The sequence below is a fragment of the Pantherophis guttatus genome, chromosome 2 (genome assembly GCF_059756535.1).
Source record: "Pantherophis guttatus breed Tessera chromosome 2, ASM5975653v1, whole genome shotgun sequence".
NCBI lineage: Eukaryota > Metazoa > Chordata > Lepidosauria > Squamata > Colubridae > Pantherophis > Pantherophis guttatus.
Genome location: NC_142064.1, coordinates 146,123,744 through 146,138,691, shown reverse-complemented (window position 1 = coordinate 146,138,691; position 14,948 = coordinate 146,123,744). Strand labels below are relative to the sequence as shown.

At 42.1% G+C, this 14,948-nt stretch overlaps 1 protein-coding gene across 1 annotated transcript in view; it reads right to left on the bottom strand.

Moving 5' to 3' along the window:
- Positions 1-1,359: 1,359 nt before the first annotated feature.
- Positions 1,360-14,948, bottom strand: part of LMBR1L (limb development membrane protein 1 like) — a 35,942-nt gene continuing 22,353 nt past the window's right edge. Inside the window, exons 7-17 of the mRNA XM_034412556.3 lie at positions 13,500-13,568; positions 12,690-12,754; positions 11,971-12,046; positions 10,927-11,010; positions 9,586-9,662; positions 8,109-8,186; positions 7,060-7,133; positions 6,371-6,461; positions 4,609-4,675; positions 3,989-4,150; positions 1,360-3,453 (exon numbers count right to left, since the gene is read on the bottom strand). Coding sequence (XP_034268447.1) covers positions 3,395-3,453; positions 3,989-4,150; positions 4,609-4,675; positions 6,371-6,461; positions 7,060-7,133; positions 8,109-8,186; positions 9,586-9,662; positions 10,927-11,010; positions 11,971-12,046; positions 12,690-12,754; positions 13,500-13,568 — 902 coding nt within the window. The 3' untranslated portion in view covers positions 1,360-3,394. The remainder of the gene's footprint in view (positions 3,454-3,988; positions 4,151-4,608; positions 4,676-6,370; positions 6,462-7,059; positions 7,134-8,108; positions 8,187-9,585; positions 9,663-10,926; positions 11,011-11,970; positions 12,047-12,689; positions 12,755-13,499; positions 13,569-14,948) is intronic.

Genomic DNA, 14,948 nt, shown 5'->3' with positions numbered 1-14,948 from the left:
AGGTACCCTGTTTCCCCCAAAATAAGACATCCCCTGAAAATAAGCCCAATCGGGCTTTTAAGCGCATGGCGATAAGGCCAAGTGCTTATTTCAGGGTTGAAAAAAATATAAGACAGGGTCTTATTTTCGGGGAAACACGGTAGTCCTCAACTTATGACAAGTGGGAACAGAATTTCCACTGCTAAGCAAGATGGTTATTAAATGAATTTCACCCATGTTTTTGCCACAGGTCAGCAAATAACTAGAGTTAAGAGAATCAAGCAGTTGTTAAGCAAATCTGGCTTCCCCCATTGACTTTGCTTGTGAAACACAGTTGACAAATCGTATTACCTAAAATGTTATCACTCCATTATGGCCAAGCACGATGCAGGAGTGTAGCTGCAGCCAGCAAGGAAGGTTGCAAATAGCAATCACATGGCCCTGGTTGCTAAACAAATGGTTATAAGCTTATAAGGTACAAGGACTACCTGTAAATACAGATATAAACATACATGGATACAAAATGCGAGCTTAAATCTTGGGTTCCGTCTTCCCATCACAAAAAGCCGTCATCCACTCTCCTAAAGCTTATCAAGAAAGGTCACCTAATTAGCATTCTCATAACAGATTTTTTTTTAGTTTTAGTCTTACCTCTTCCCTTCTTTCTAACTTCAAATTTGATAGGTTGTGGATGTGCTATTTGGGGTCTAGAGAAAAAGTTGATCTCTACTTGAAGATTAGGTTTGGAATGATAACAATTGTAATTCTAATTCAACTACTTAGGACCACCAGGTTGGGCTTCATTAAAGTCCCTTCATTAACCCAGTTTTCTTCTTCGACGTGATTCAATTCATATATTGTGCCAAATTGATTGCATAAATCTCCAGAGTGAGCTGTCTCCTAACACTAGGTTGTGAAACACAGTTGACAAATCATATTAGCTAAAATGTTGTCAACCCATTATGTCTAAGCATGATGCAGGAGTGTAGTTGTTTCAAAAACAAAATGTTTCTTCCACTCCCAAAATATTAAAATTCCCATTTTGCAACAAAAAAATAATCTGATTGCATCATGTAGCTCAAATGAAAACAGCTTTGACTTAATTTGATTGGCAGAGGAACCAAGTACAGAATGTTTCACATCTATATCAAACCATGTAAAAGTTTGGAGTGGCTGAAACAGTGATGTACAAACCTAGCCATGATTTATATGAGCCTAGCTAATAATGGTTGAAACAACGAATTATAGCCCAGAGCAAAATATGACCTCTATCCCTTCAGCAGATATATCGAGTCCTGTTATTTGTATTATCTAATAAGGTAGCAGAATATTATCTTTCTCCAATTTCCCACAATATAAAGAAAACATCTAGAGAAAGAATTTTGTAAAAAAAAAAAACAAAAAAAAAATTTATTGCTTACACAGCTAGGTGTCCCATATAATAAGACCAGACATTCACTATATAACAAGACAGTTGGTCCTGTCTGAGCTGAAGTTTAACATTATAGTATTTTCCTGCAACAGATAAGTTTAACACAGTTTTTTCCTATCCAAATTTAGGCCACTTTTAATTCAACCCGGGATCCTCTGGCTGATTGTGACTGCAAGTCCTAAATTCATAGCCCGCAGAGCTTTTGAATATGTTGCTTGAAAATTCTGGGAAATGCAGGACATCCATTTCTGAAGGTATCTCTTTGGGCAAGGTTAAAAGTGGATCTGTGGAGAATGCAGAATTTGAAACACTGAACTTTTTTCAGCGCCAGCTTTAACATCTATGGAGACAAGTGCCTCACTGTCATCACAATGTAATCTTCAGTCCTCTCAATTACGTACAAAGGGATATGCTGCAACGATAGACAAGGCAGCTGTGAGGCTCGCTAACCCTACCTATCTACAACAGGAGCTTTGATGCTGGAAAAAAGCATGCTTGCAAGTCAGATAGACCACATGATGATGATTGAACCCTTCTGTTCAATGCTGGCCCATCTGATGGCCGTCTTCCCATTTGTAGCCAACCTGCTTACAGTTTTTCACCACAAAATGAAGGATCAAGCTTCGTGTTATTTCACGAAAGCTGAATATAAGAGGGCATCTGGTCCAGCATCCAAGGACTGAGAGACTTCCAGTGGAAGCATTCACAGTAGATACAGACATGAGGCTAGAATGCCAGTCACGCAAAAAAAGCTGAAAACTTCTGGAGCAGGGGTGACATTCCATGGCCCCGACATTAATAAAAAAAGACCTCAAACAATTATGAATAGCTGGGGGAGGAAAAATACAGTTTTCTCTACCATATTGCATAAATATCCATATATTCCTGAAGCATCCAATATTTACCAATAATGGGAACTAATTGGCCTGTTACGAGAACTGCACAACGCCTCTGGGATGCCCTTCCTAAAATCTGAATGGGAAAATTAGGCAAAGTGTTTATGAAGTCCTCTCAGTGAGGAATTTACTACCCCAAAGCGGACATGAATGAGAAGAAGACAGAGAGGCTGTATGAATATTCTTGACATTTGAGCTTTGGACTCAGAAGATTGGCTGCCCCATAATGGTATGGCGGTGGTTCTTCCTGGCTGGGCTAAACCGAAAAAATTCATCAAGGAAAAACTGATTGGATCCTACGTGGAAACCTATTGCTATGAAAGAGCAAAGCATAACGCATTACAGTAGTCATTCTGAATGACACACACGCTCAAAACTCAAACAATCCTCCTTCGCACACATACACACAAACATACAAAGTTGGCTGCTGAATGGAATACGTGGCCCAATAATGCCAACTTATATTGCACTTGAGTGAGGTACGAAACCGAGTTTAAAAAAACCACTCAGAACTTGGCCTCTTTGGACCACAGGATTTTGTGAGAGAAAGGAGGCCAGGGTAGGTGTGAATTTTAAGACACATGTAAACAAAAGGGAAGGGGAAAGCCCCCAATAATAGAGAATGGCAGCATCTCTTAACATGATAAGGGACACAAGCTCTATCTCCAGCAGGCTGAACCTTCATCTTGCCCCCTAAAAATTAGTCCAGCAGCTCATTTTATTTATTGGTCTCAGTTCTTTGTCCTCTTCATAACCTACTTCTGCTGCCTTTGATTGTTTTTCTTTTAGTGAACTGCACATTCTCTTGCTCTTGCCAGAAAAGCACCTTAATAGAAGTCTCAAAGGCCTTTTTTGTACTGAAGCCTGTCGTTCCTCAGGCTTCTGAGAGGCAGTAACAAGAGGCCATGCGACTGAAGGACGTGGCTTCTTCATTTCACGGTCCTGCAGGATGTCAGTCAAAACAAGGATCAGAAGAAGGAAGTTCCTGACCTCCTCCCCCTTCACTGATTGGCTCAGAACACGAGCACAAACTCAGAAAGGTCCATCCATAGTCAATGCCAAGCTCAATTCAGACGCAACTCTTATTTTAGCTGAGCTTGTTCGGTTGGTAAGACCGGGTCACAGGCAGAGGCAGTTTGTGGAGGCCTAAAGAGAAAAGAAAAGTAGTTGAACAAGTCAAGCCTGCAGTCTCGTTCTTTGCTATTTAGGCAACAAGAAAGCCAATGCGACACAACAATTTTATTGTTCGTTGCAAGCCATTTGCAAAAAGTGATTTAACAGTGGCCAACAGATTTAGCATGTAAAAAGAACAAAACAAGCCAGCTTGCAATCAAGGCAGAAAGGTCTTCTTAACGGAAAGCAGGCCAACTTAATAGAAGTTCCAAGCCTTTCTCAAACTCAAAAGCTTGGCACACACAGATGTATACACATACACTAAGCCCAACTGGCTTAGCCCTAACTTTCTGAATAAACAACAATTGACTGGGTTCACATAAGACACTAAGTTAAAAAAAAGGATAGTATGATTCAATGCGATGGGTGAACAAGGTACTGGCCATCCAAAAAGAAGAGGCTTCCAGCCCTAGGCTACGCAAGAGATCTTCCTTTCCAGGTTGATCAGGCCACCTGCTGCCTTTCCCCCCCACCTCCCAATCCCAGAAGACCACCCAGACATACTTACCGACTGCCCTGATGAGCTCTGCTTGCACAGCCCAGGTGAACTTCTTCACCAAGCAAAGAGTTGTGAGTCCAGCAAAGAGCATATTATAGAGGAAAACAATGTAGAAATTTCCCAGCCAGTTAAACCTCCCAAAGTCTCCCAGCAGGTCAAATCTTGTAATCCCTGAAACAAAAAGTAGAGGGAAAGAGGCTGACAATAATGGACCAGAAATATACTCGTCTTCCAATCTCAATCTTGGCTCTTGGAGAAGGACTGTCTCGACTAGCAGGACATTTCAAATCTGGGGCAGAATTGAGCACCTTAACAAGTTTTGCTTTCATTTAAAGAAGTAATATATCCCATTTGGCGCCAAAATTTTTTGAAAAGCTTTCCAAGGGAACAGCATTTTAGTGCTTCTACCATTTATTGTATCTTTTCGGAAGAGCTACTGGCAGAAACAGGATAATTATATTCACCTTTTTTTTATTTACCACAGTATTTAAGGTTTCATCTGTGCATATCTTTTCATAATTATAGCAGCTCCAGTTTTTACAATGAGGCTATAAATTTATTTGACTGATCAATCTGATATGTAGACCCAGGAAGCTATAGATAACCGTACGGATAAGAACAAGACTCACCCAACGTGCGAGACAACACAGGGAGTGCAGAACTCAACACCAAGAGGGAGACGCAGTTCCCAATGATCTGCCAGGAAATACAGTTGAAAACAATGATGTGCATTCTTGCCAGTGGCTGCCTTCATCTCACACATTCAATCATATACAAAAATTTGTAATTTATTTATTTGTATACAACCTTTATTATTTTTTAGCAAATAACAAATCGGCAAACATATGTAATACTCCTTCCTCCTCCTATTTTCCCCATTACAATAATCCCGTGAGGGGGCTTTGACTGAGAAAGAGCGATAGGCCCAAAAGTCACCCAGCTAGTTTTTTTTGTCTAAGGTGGACCTAGAACTCACCGTCTCCCACTTTCTAGCCTCGTGCATTAACCACTAGACCAAAGTGGCTCTAATTGTTCCTTTACCCATAGGTTCTCTTTACCAGGTTCAGTTTGTTCCCTCTGAGGGACAGAAGAGATTGCAAGTGATCTCTCCGCAATTTGAGGGTCTTCAGCATTTTACACACCTTTCACTTTGCATGGAGAGATCCAAAGACCAAGCTCTTGGCAAAGAGCATCTCTCTACAGCAGGGGTCCCCAACCCCCCCGGGCCAAGCAAGAGGGTAGAGGGGGTAAACTGTCCCCTCTCCCTCCCTGCCGGACTGCCAAACCGGAAAGGTTGGGGATTGCTACTCTACAGTACTTCTGCTCCAAAATGCAGGCAATCTCTGCATCAGTCCCATTTGACTGCTGAACACTAGCAACATCTGGCTTGTCAAATAGCTACATGCGATGCGTGGGGATTTGTTCCTTAATCCAGAACTGCGGCAAACCACAGCCAGTTCCCAATGACATTGTGCTGCCAGATTTGGTGGCAAATTTCCTCCCAAGGGCTGTTTTTCAGACCGATTTTGGAATTCTTTGGAAATTTAAAGGGTAGGAGGCAGGGGTGAAATCCAGCAGGTTCTGGAGAACTGGTAGCGGAAATTTTGAGTACTTCAGAGAACTGGAAATACCACTTCTGGATGGCCCCAGAGTGGGGTGGGAATGGAGATTTTGCAGTATCCTTCCCCTGCCACACCCACCAAGCCATGCCCACCAAGCCACGCCACGCCCACAGAACCAGTAATAAAAAAATTGGATTTCACCACTGGTAGGAGGGGGAGCAGGAAATATCTGGAAGGCAAATCACTCATATCTGTTACCCCGTGACAATATTCCCAAACTGGGATTTGGGAACATTTTTGAAGGCTGGGGAAGATTGTAGGAGGGAGACTTGTTAGTCTCCAGTTTCTCTTCTCACCCTTGGAATTATGAAGATGGGGGAAGGGCATGGATACCCCCTATTTCAGTCAATCTCAGTATTTTTAAACAGCTAGCAGACCCATGGAAAATCAGGAAACTGTGACTTTTGAACAATGCAGATGCATAACTGGCTTTTGAACAGAGATCTTTATAAGGCAATAAACACAAGGGTTCCTCTTTCAAACTTGAAGCCCTTGCTTGTCTCTGCTAAAATTCACTAATAAAAAAAAAGAACTATGGACTTCAACTTCAGCATAGCTGGCTGGGGGATTCTGGGTGTTGAAGTCCACAGGCCTTAAAGTTGCCAAGATTGACACCCCTGATCTATTCCAATATTGTAACTGCTAAAAGGATTGTTCCTTTTTGCTGTATTTCTAGCATTCCATGAACAATGTTTCAACTAATGGTTCAGAGGTTTCACTAGTGAAAGTATGTACAGTAATAATAAAATGTTATAGGACAAAGACCTACCTTAGTCATGGCTGTGTTGTGTTGCTCAGGCAGCAGTTTAATGAAAAATGGGGAGCTATAGAATCCCACAACAGAGGAGATCATTAAATAACTAAGAAACGTTAAGGAAGAATAGAAGAGACTTATCTTCAGCTGATGGAAATCAATTAAATTTTATGTTACGGATCTTTGAGAAAAGAAAGAATACAACTACCCATATTATACACAGATTATGCAACTTTATAGTAAAATGGAAGCTGGAAAATTCACGACAATAAAAAGGAAAGATTTCTTTGCAAATGACAGTGCTGGGTTCAGGGAGATACCCATTTGGATGGCTTCAGAAAGGGGGTAGACCAGGGGTGCCAAACTTGAGTTATCACGTGACATATTGTGACTTTTTTCCCCTTCACTAAACCAGGCGTGGGCATGGCTAGCGCGTGATGCATCTGGCCTGCGGGCCAAGAATTTGATACCCCTGGAATAGAGTAACTCATGGAAGAGAAGACTCTCAGTATAATAGTTACATGATGGCTTTCAATAACAGAGACAGGATGAAAGAAAACTAGAGCAGATTATTAATTAGGAGAGGGTCCAACCAAGTGAAAATAAATGTGAAACAGATCAATGGAAAAAACGAGTGTTTTCTTGCTAAACATGAATGGCATTAACTGCACCATGAGCAATGAAGGAGATTCCAGTAAGGATACAATATCAGAATGACCTGCATGGCTGCTCCAAAAGAGCCAAAGACAGAGAAAGAAACTTTTCCAAGTGGTGCATCCTGCAGAATGAGAAAAGGAATTGGGTTATACTTTGGGAAGGGAAATATTACAATGCCTTCTGCATATTAAAAACTCAAGTGCTGAAACCCAAACCAAATTCTTGCTGGGGGAATCCCTTCCTGTAAACATCCTGCTATTCCTTGCTGTCATAAAACTTGGCTTTTAAAGTTGGTTGACGAGCTTAAATCCCTGCTTAGCTCTTTGCATTTTCCCATCATCAAACAAAGCAGAATATATGGCTTGCCTCCCAGTAGCCTCTTCAATAGAAGGAGAAGCTTCTATCAACTGGACAAAGGGAAGGCAATGACCATCTCTCCCTTGAGTTCTCTATAAAGACTCTCTGCATCTGTTCTGGATGATTGAGGAGCTCTAAAACAAAATTAGAAGATGCAGAAAGGAGAAGTAAAAGGTAGAGGCAGCTGAGTTTCACTTTCAAGGGAACCTGTTTACTCCATGCACTATGTATAATAGTAGAATATATCTTTCTGGAGCCCAGTTTATTCTCTGGGGCAAAGTACACTCCTGGGGCAAAAGCTTATAGCAGACTAGAGCATTTTATGGTCCCTAGGCCATATCTGGCCCTTTGGCTGTCCCTATCCAGTCTGTGTGGATTGCTTTTATTTTGAAGGCAACTGCTATTTTTTTTTTCAATTTACATATGTGTCTCCGTGCATACCTATGCACCTCCACAGCCTATTGCTTTGACCCTTCACAAGAGTCCCAGTTTCTCACGTGGCTCCTTGGGAAAATTAATTGGCCATCCGTGGCTTATGGGATACCAGCTCTCCCTAGGGAAAGGAGGATAGATGCTGGATTCCTGAATTGGGAATTTTGCCCCAACTTAAAGCAAGTGTGTACCATCTGAATGATGAATAAGGACATCTGACAGAGTCATTCAGGGTGTAGAAGCAGCACATGAAAACCAGGCACCAGAAAAGCACCAAGGAGGGATCAGGTGCTTTTTGTGCCCTCACCTGGATTCCTCGAGGCATTGCAGCATCATCCAATAGCAGCTCCAGAACATGGAAGCAGACAACCAGAACAGAGATACCCTAGAAAATACCATGTAAACCTGAGTATTAGGTCAAAGGTAAGAGAAGAGAGGATTCCATGCTGCATCCTGAGTTTGCACCTTAAACGACTACCTGCAACATTTGAAAATAATAGCAGGGACTTTTCAGGCACCTTTGAAACCTGGTTCCCAAGCCAAACATTGATCCTAGATATAAACACTTGAAAGTTGACGGAAGAAGAATCTCTTTTAGGGATACATACATCATCAGCTGCCTACAGACTCAGCATAACATAACCAATTATTTGTATTTCTGCCTCAGTGAATTCTATTCATGTTCATTTACTGCCCAAGATGTGATTTGATAACCAGGCCTTGTAGTATAAAGTCCTATAACCAGCTAAATTTAATCTATAAACTATGGCTTAGAGATCACAATGACAACAAAGTCACACATTATACTAAGCCTGAGTTTCCTAAACACTGTGGTGTCCCTTGCCTGGGGAGGGGCATGCAGAGTCCAGGGAAGGTGTGAAGAACCTTTACATTGTTAGAATAAACCCACTTTTCCCAAAGTTTCATTATATTACTTTCATTGTGTTTATTCAGGTGTGCAATTATGATTTCACTAAAGGGAGGTGAGGTCTGACGGCAAAAAATTTAGAAACTCCTGCACTACACTCAAATCAAGTCCAAAATCTGGTGTGATGGACTTAATAGGACAGGTAAAAACAATGATTCTAAAGTCTTCAATAACTTTCTCTGGAACAACTGTTTGCTGCCTCCAAGTGGCTACTCCATTCAGGGTGGAATTACCTATAATACTGTGTACCTTGTTCTATTACAGCGATTACTTAACCTCAGCAAATTTAAGACCTGTGGATTTCAACTCCCAGAATTCCTCAGTCAGAAGGCATTCTGGGAGCTGAAGTCTACACATCTTAAAAGTTGCTGAGGTTGAGAAACAACTGTATTAGGCTAACTTAAACACATAAACATCTACATGTATCTCTTTTTGCTACTTTACAGTTTAACAATACACTGTTCTTCGGCATATACAGTAGATGTAAATAAAGATATGTATGTATGTATGTATGTATGTATGTATGTATGTATGTATGTATGTATAAAAACTTCTTAGGGATCATTTACAGACCATTTTCCTGACTTCAGGAGGTTGATATGGCAAGTCTAAAGGCTGGAGATGGAAAAGTGAAATTCCCAAAAACTGGAATGCAGAAAAGTTGGGAGAGGCCGATCTGTATGAGGGACAGGGGAGAGGTCGCCTTGCAAACATTGTGTTCTAACACGGCCGTGGTGATGAACAGGAATTACTGTCCAGTGTTATCTGGATGGCCGCGTGCTGTTGATAAAATACCATTTAAAGACTGATATAAACCAAAAAAAAATTTAAAATTAATTTCAGCCCCAGAATTTACCGTCAATGACAGCAGAGACAGCATAGCCAATGGATAGCCCAGGTTCCTTTGCCAAGCAGAAGCTTTGCGGCGGGTTTCTGCAAAAAAAGGAGGGGGGAAATGCACACTTACGATACAGAGAAGTTATATTGGATGAAGAATGAAAATTTTCCATGGCCTCTTGAGGCAATTTTCACTTCCAAGATAACCCCATTTAAGCTCTCTTCCCTCCTAAGGAGAAGAAGAACCTAACTGCAATAGAGTGAGGTCTGTCAGCCTCGAATAAGAAGTTTGCCTCCAATAAAATAACACCTAATAAAGAAAAGGAGCTAATACTAAAAAAAGTATTTTTAAAGTATTAAAAGTATTAAATACTTTAAAAGTATTAAAAAGTATTTTTTAATTCTTAAAAAAAGAAAAAAAAAGTATGTGGAGAGAAGCCTGAAAGAAAGGCCCAGAAGGAAGAAGAAGCAACCATCATAATAAAAAGCAAAACTGCTGTTCAAATTTATAGGCCTCAATCCCACTACAAATTCAATCTTGTATTTTCTCAGGTATTTCTCCAAAGCTAAGGACCCGGCATCTTTGTGATGTTAGTTCTTAGGTTGGAGTCATCTTGTCTCCTATGGCCCCATCTCAAGTTTAGAAGATGAAGGTGAGTAATCTGTTCCCCTCAGTAGTGGGTTTCAAATCCCATCACTACCGGTTCTCTTGTGGACGCGTGTGCGCTCGCGCACGACACTTCTGCACATCCGCAGAGATGCCTGGGTGGGTGGGTGGAGCCTCCTGCAGCCGCCTGATACAGGGCGAACCGGTAGCAACCCACCACTGGTTCCCCTCCATAATTTTAATCCAGATCCCAACAGATTGTAGATTACCAAGGTTATAGCCTAAGCATCTGGAAGGCATCCATTTCCTGCTCTAGCTCTAAATGAAGCATAAGCAGATTTAGGATAGCAATCAAGGGCAAAGGCTTCCCTGCTGTGCCATCATAAATTCTTAAACCCAAGTCCTGGCAAGTTTCTGAAAAAGCATGGAAGGCATACATAATAGAGAATGTGAATGCATCTGGGAAAATCTTAGTATGCCATTTGTATGGCAAGAGGGAAATTAATCTGAGTACTCCCAGGCTAGCATTGCATAACTGTTCGATCTATCCATACTTTAAAAAAATAAAATAAAAGCAGTGCTTGGTGCAATAACAGACAGAACACAAGGGATAGGAAATAGGACTATTTTGATAGAGCAAATCAGAGTATTTAGAAATGTTGGTTATATGGAATCAACAGCGGGGCAGAGTTATCTCCACGGACAAAAGAGCAGGAGCAGCCAGCTCCTTTCCACATTGCATTTTATTCTTACCCAGTGTTATCCTGTGTGCATGAATGGCTAGGTATTGTTGTCTCAACATTTCCATATCAAAATTGAGCCAGCAGGATGTTTTCCCTGAACAAAAGCAAAAAAAACAAGAGAGAGAGAGAGAGTAAAGAGATAGAACCTGGATCAGCCTCAATGCCCATATGCAGCAACCTGCTTCTCATTGCAACAGGACACAGCCCTATATATACCATGTTTTCCAGAAAATAAGACCCTGTCTTACATTTTTTTGAAATAAACGCTTGGCCTTATTGCCGTGCGCTCAAAAGCCCGATTGGGCTTATTATCAGGGGATGTCTTATTTGGGGGGAAACGGGGTAGGTAATCCTTGTTGAATGACTACTCATTCAGTGAGTTACATTGGAGGTGAATGTAGTGGATTTACAATGGGTCCTCATCATTGCAGCCATCACATGATCATAATTTGGATGCATGCCAACCCCTCACAATTACAAGTCACAGCATCTTCAGTCATATGATCACCACTTGCAACCTTCCAGGTGGCCTCTGACAAGCAATGGGGAACCCAGCAGGAGGTTGCAAATAGCAATCATGTAACTACAGAATGCTGCAGCCATACTGGAGTCATCTAACAATAGCAACTGCCACTGCTGCAACGTCCGCCATAAGTTGGCATGGTCATGCGATACTATGCTTTATGGAGTTGCTTAGCAATGGAGTTGCCAGATCCAATTATCATTAAGCAAGGATTACCTGTAATTGCCCTTTCAAAACATGTTAAAAATGGAGCTCCTCTGGAGATCCCTTGTAGACTGGTGTGTGTATACAGTCACGATGATTGCTGTATGTCAGCTCTGTCATTTCTGAATGGATTTTATACAGAACTAGTATTTATTGTAGAGGTCTTAATGGTTTAGTTGGTCTGTGGTGCTGTACACCATCGAGAATCCGATACGGATTGCAATGGGATAGAAAATAGGCGAATGAATAGTCATTTCAGCTGTCTGCTAAATCCAAGCACACGAATTCACAAGCCTCAGCTCTGTCCAGCCTTAAATGGGCACTTACCAGAGTTGATCTTGCGAGAAATGGCAGCTTCCTCAAATCCCGTGCAGCTCAGTTGCTCATCTAAATCCTCCAGGAGCTGAAGAGACAGGAAAAATGCACTTAACACCCTACTGGGAATAAAGCTGTTTGCTTTAACCATTCCAGAAAAATGTATTTCTACAGCTGATGCCTTTTCTCTTTCCCAATCAACTAAGTAAAGTTGCAGAGTAGGTGGTTAAGAGATGGTTTAACTGATAGATCTGTGGGATTGGCAATAATGGCAGGGATTTTTATCTGCCAAGTGTTTTAACATCAGCAACAATAGTATGTTGCCTAAAGCAGCTTAGGAGGAGGAGGAGGAGGAGGAATAATTAGCAATGGATTTTCAGGTGGAAGAATGGTGACTATTTCATTCTACCAATCAAAACAGTTTTGGGCAACAAGTTATGTAATGCAAATCATAATACCCATTGAACTAGATTTGAGAGAAGGAAGGAAGGAAGGAAGGAAGGAAGGAAGGAAGGAAGGAAGGGATCTTGCAGTCCTGATGTGTCCCCACCTCTCCTTTAATCTATTCTTACCTCTGGCCCTGCTTGTTTCACTTCCTTCCCAAATAATGGTTTGCTCATTATTAGCTAGAAAGGAGACCATCCCTACGGCTTGATTTGGTATCATAAATGATGCTAATTTCCCTACCCCTTTTTTTGGAACTGAGCCTAGAAAGACTGAAGCTCTCTTACCCTGGGCTTTACCAGTAGTGTTCCTGTGACAGTGAACATCCGTGACAGACCAAAGGGTGTACACACTGTAAAGAATTGGAGAGAGAACAATTGTGATTAGCCCCAGCAAATAACTCCCTAATGATAATCTCTTGCCAGAAGGTGGCACTGTTCTTCACAATCTAGGAAAGTTGATAGGTTCTGCCAGGAAAGGAAGTCTCTCTGCTTGTTGTGCCAGAATGCCATCATTTGTTCTCAGTCCAGCACAGAGCAGCTGTGGAAAACAAATGCCATTCTAGGAATCCAGCATGTAAAAATAAAAAATGAACCCAAGTCACTTCTTTCTACAGGGCAACAGATTATTGAGTTCGGGCTCTTCAAGTTATTATCTTCACATTCGTGTTATCTATCATTTTCCTATTGCATTATTCAAAGAGGCACTTTTTCTTTCAAATGATGAGCCAACACAGCAACGTTCTCCAACTCTTTCCAAATGCTTTAGAATTTCAACCCTCAGAATTCTGAGCTAACATGGATGAATGTGGGGGTTCTGACCTATCAGGTGAGGACAGTGCTGGCTAGGAATTCTGGGAGTTGCAGTCCATATGCACGCAGAGGTGGTTAGAAAAAGTTGCTGTGCTGGGTCTCAACTGACCAGCTGAACACCCAGCACTCTAGGAAACCGTAATACTTCTACAACAGACCACATCTACAACCGACATTGTCAGTTACCAGTATTGACAATTCAAAGAATTATGCAGCAGATGATAAAAATACCACTTCTCTGTTCCAAACTCTGAAGCAGCAGACATGACTGAAGTGAAAACTTACACAGGAGCAGAAGGACACCGAACAAGGAGATGCAGGAGTAGAGGTAGGGGAGGTAGTACTCCCAGAGATCTGTGGGAGAAAAAAGAATACAATAAGGTTACAGCCCAGGAGAAAAAAAACCATGGACTTCCAGGCCTAGGAAATATCAAGGATGTTGCTGAACTTCAAAACCCAACAGTCCCCAATCATCAGAGCCAAGAACAAGGGGAAGCTGGGAACTGAATTCAGCCATATCTGAAGGCTCCTAGATTTCCCAGGACTGAGCTGAAGATCCTACTAAATACAAAACAGAGACTCTCAGAAAGCAAGAATTAAAATTTGAACAAGGGCCATCTGATCACATTTACCCCAAGTTATTACTTCTAAGAGCTATATCATGGATTTTACTCAGGAGCTGAAGGTAGCATATAGCAGGGGTCACCAACTTTTTGGATCACTAAATTCATAATTTTAAATCCTGTGGACCACTAATATGATCTGCCTAATGACTGGGTGGGCAGATGGGCGGGGCTAGGTGGTCATGTGACTTGGTGGGCATGGCCAACTCAATGTCACTCATGTCGAGGGGCACCTTTCCAGCCTCTACTCGCCCTTTCCCGCCTGGGCTCCTTAGGACCCCAACAGGAAACAATTGTTGGAGCTAAGCAGCCACCATGAGAAAGAGTTGGCAAAACAGCTCAGTTCAAATTGAATCTGACCGAGGAGGCGGCTCAGTAGAAACACCTCACTGAAGGCTATGAGCATAGTCTTTCCAAGCAGAGGGAAGACCTGTGGGAGTGCAAGGCCAGGTACCGGAGCCTGGAGGTCCAGCAGGCTGAGATGGTCAGCCAGTTCCAAGCCATGATGCAGTCCCACTGGAACAAGGTCCTCTGGCTCTTCACCACCAGTGGTACTTCCCGCCAGCCTTCACCCAAAGCCCCACCCCAGGAGGCTGAAGCAGACTCCAAGATGGAATTTCTGCCCCCCTCCAACCCACACAAAAAGACCCCGAAGGGGGAGACTCTCTGCAGCAACACAAACGTTCATTGCACGTATCCTTCCCGGGGGCCGTAGTTTGAGGACCCCTGATTTAGTGCAATATAAAAAATGCAAATAGTTTTTCTCGCGGACCACCAGTTGGTGACCGCTGGCATATAGCAATAGCAATAGATTAGTATACAGCTTTACAGCCCCCTCTAAGCTGTTTACAGAGTCAGTATATTGCTCCCAACAATCTGGTTTTTCATTTTACCAACCTCGGAAGGATGGAAGGCTGAGTCAACCTTGAGCCGGTGAGAATCAAACTGCTGGAGTGAACAGTGAGTTAGCCTGTGATACAGCATTCTAACCACTGCACCACCACGGCTCTGGGCATTCCCTCCTCCTATTTTTCCCCACAACAATCCTGTGAGGTAGATTAGGCTGAGAAAGAATGACAGGCCCAAAGTAAGTCACCCACTGAGCTTTCGT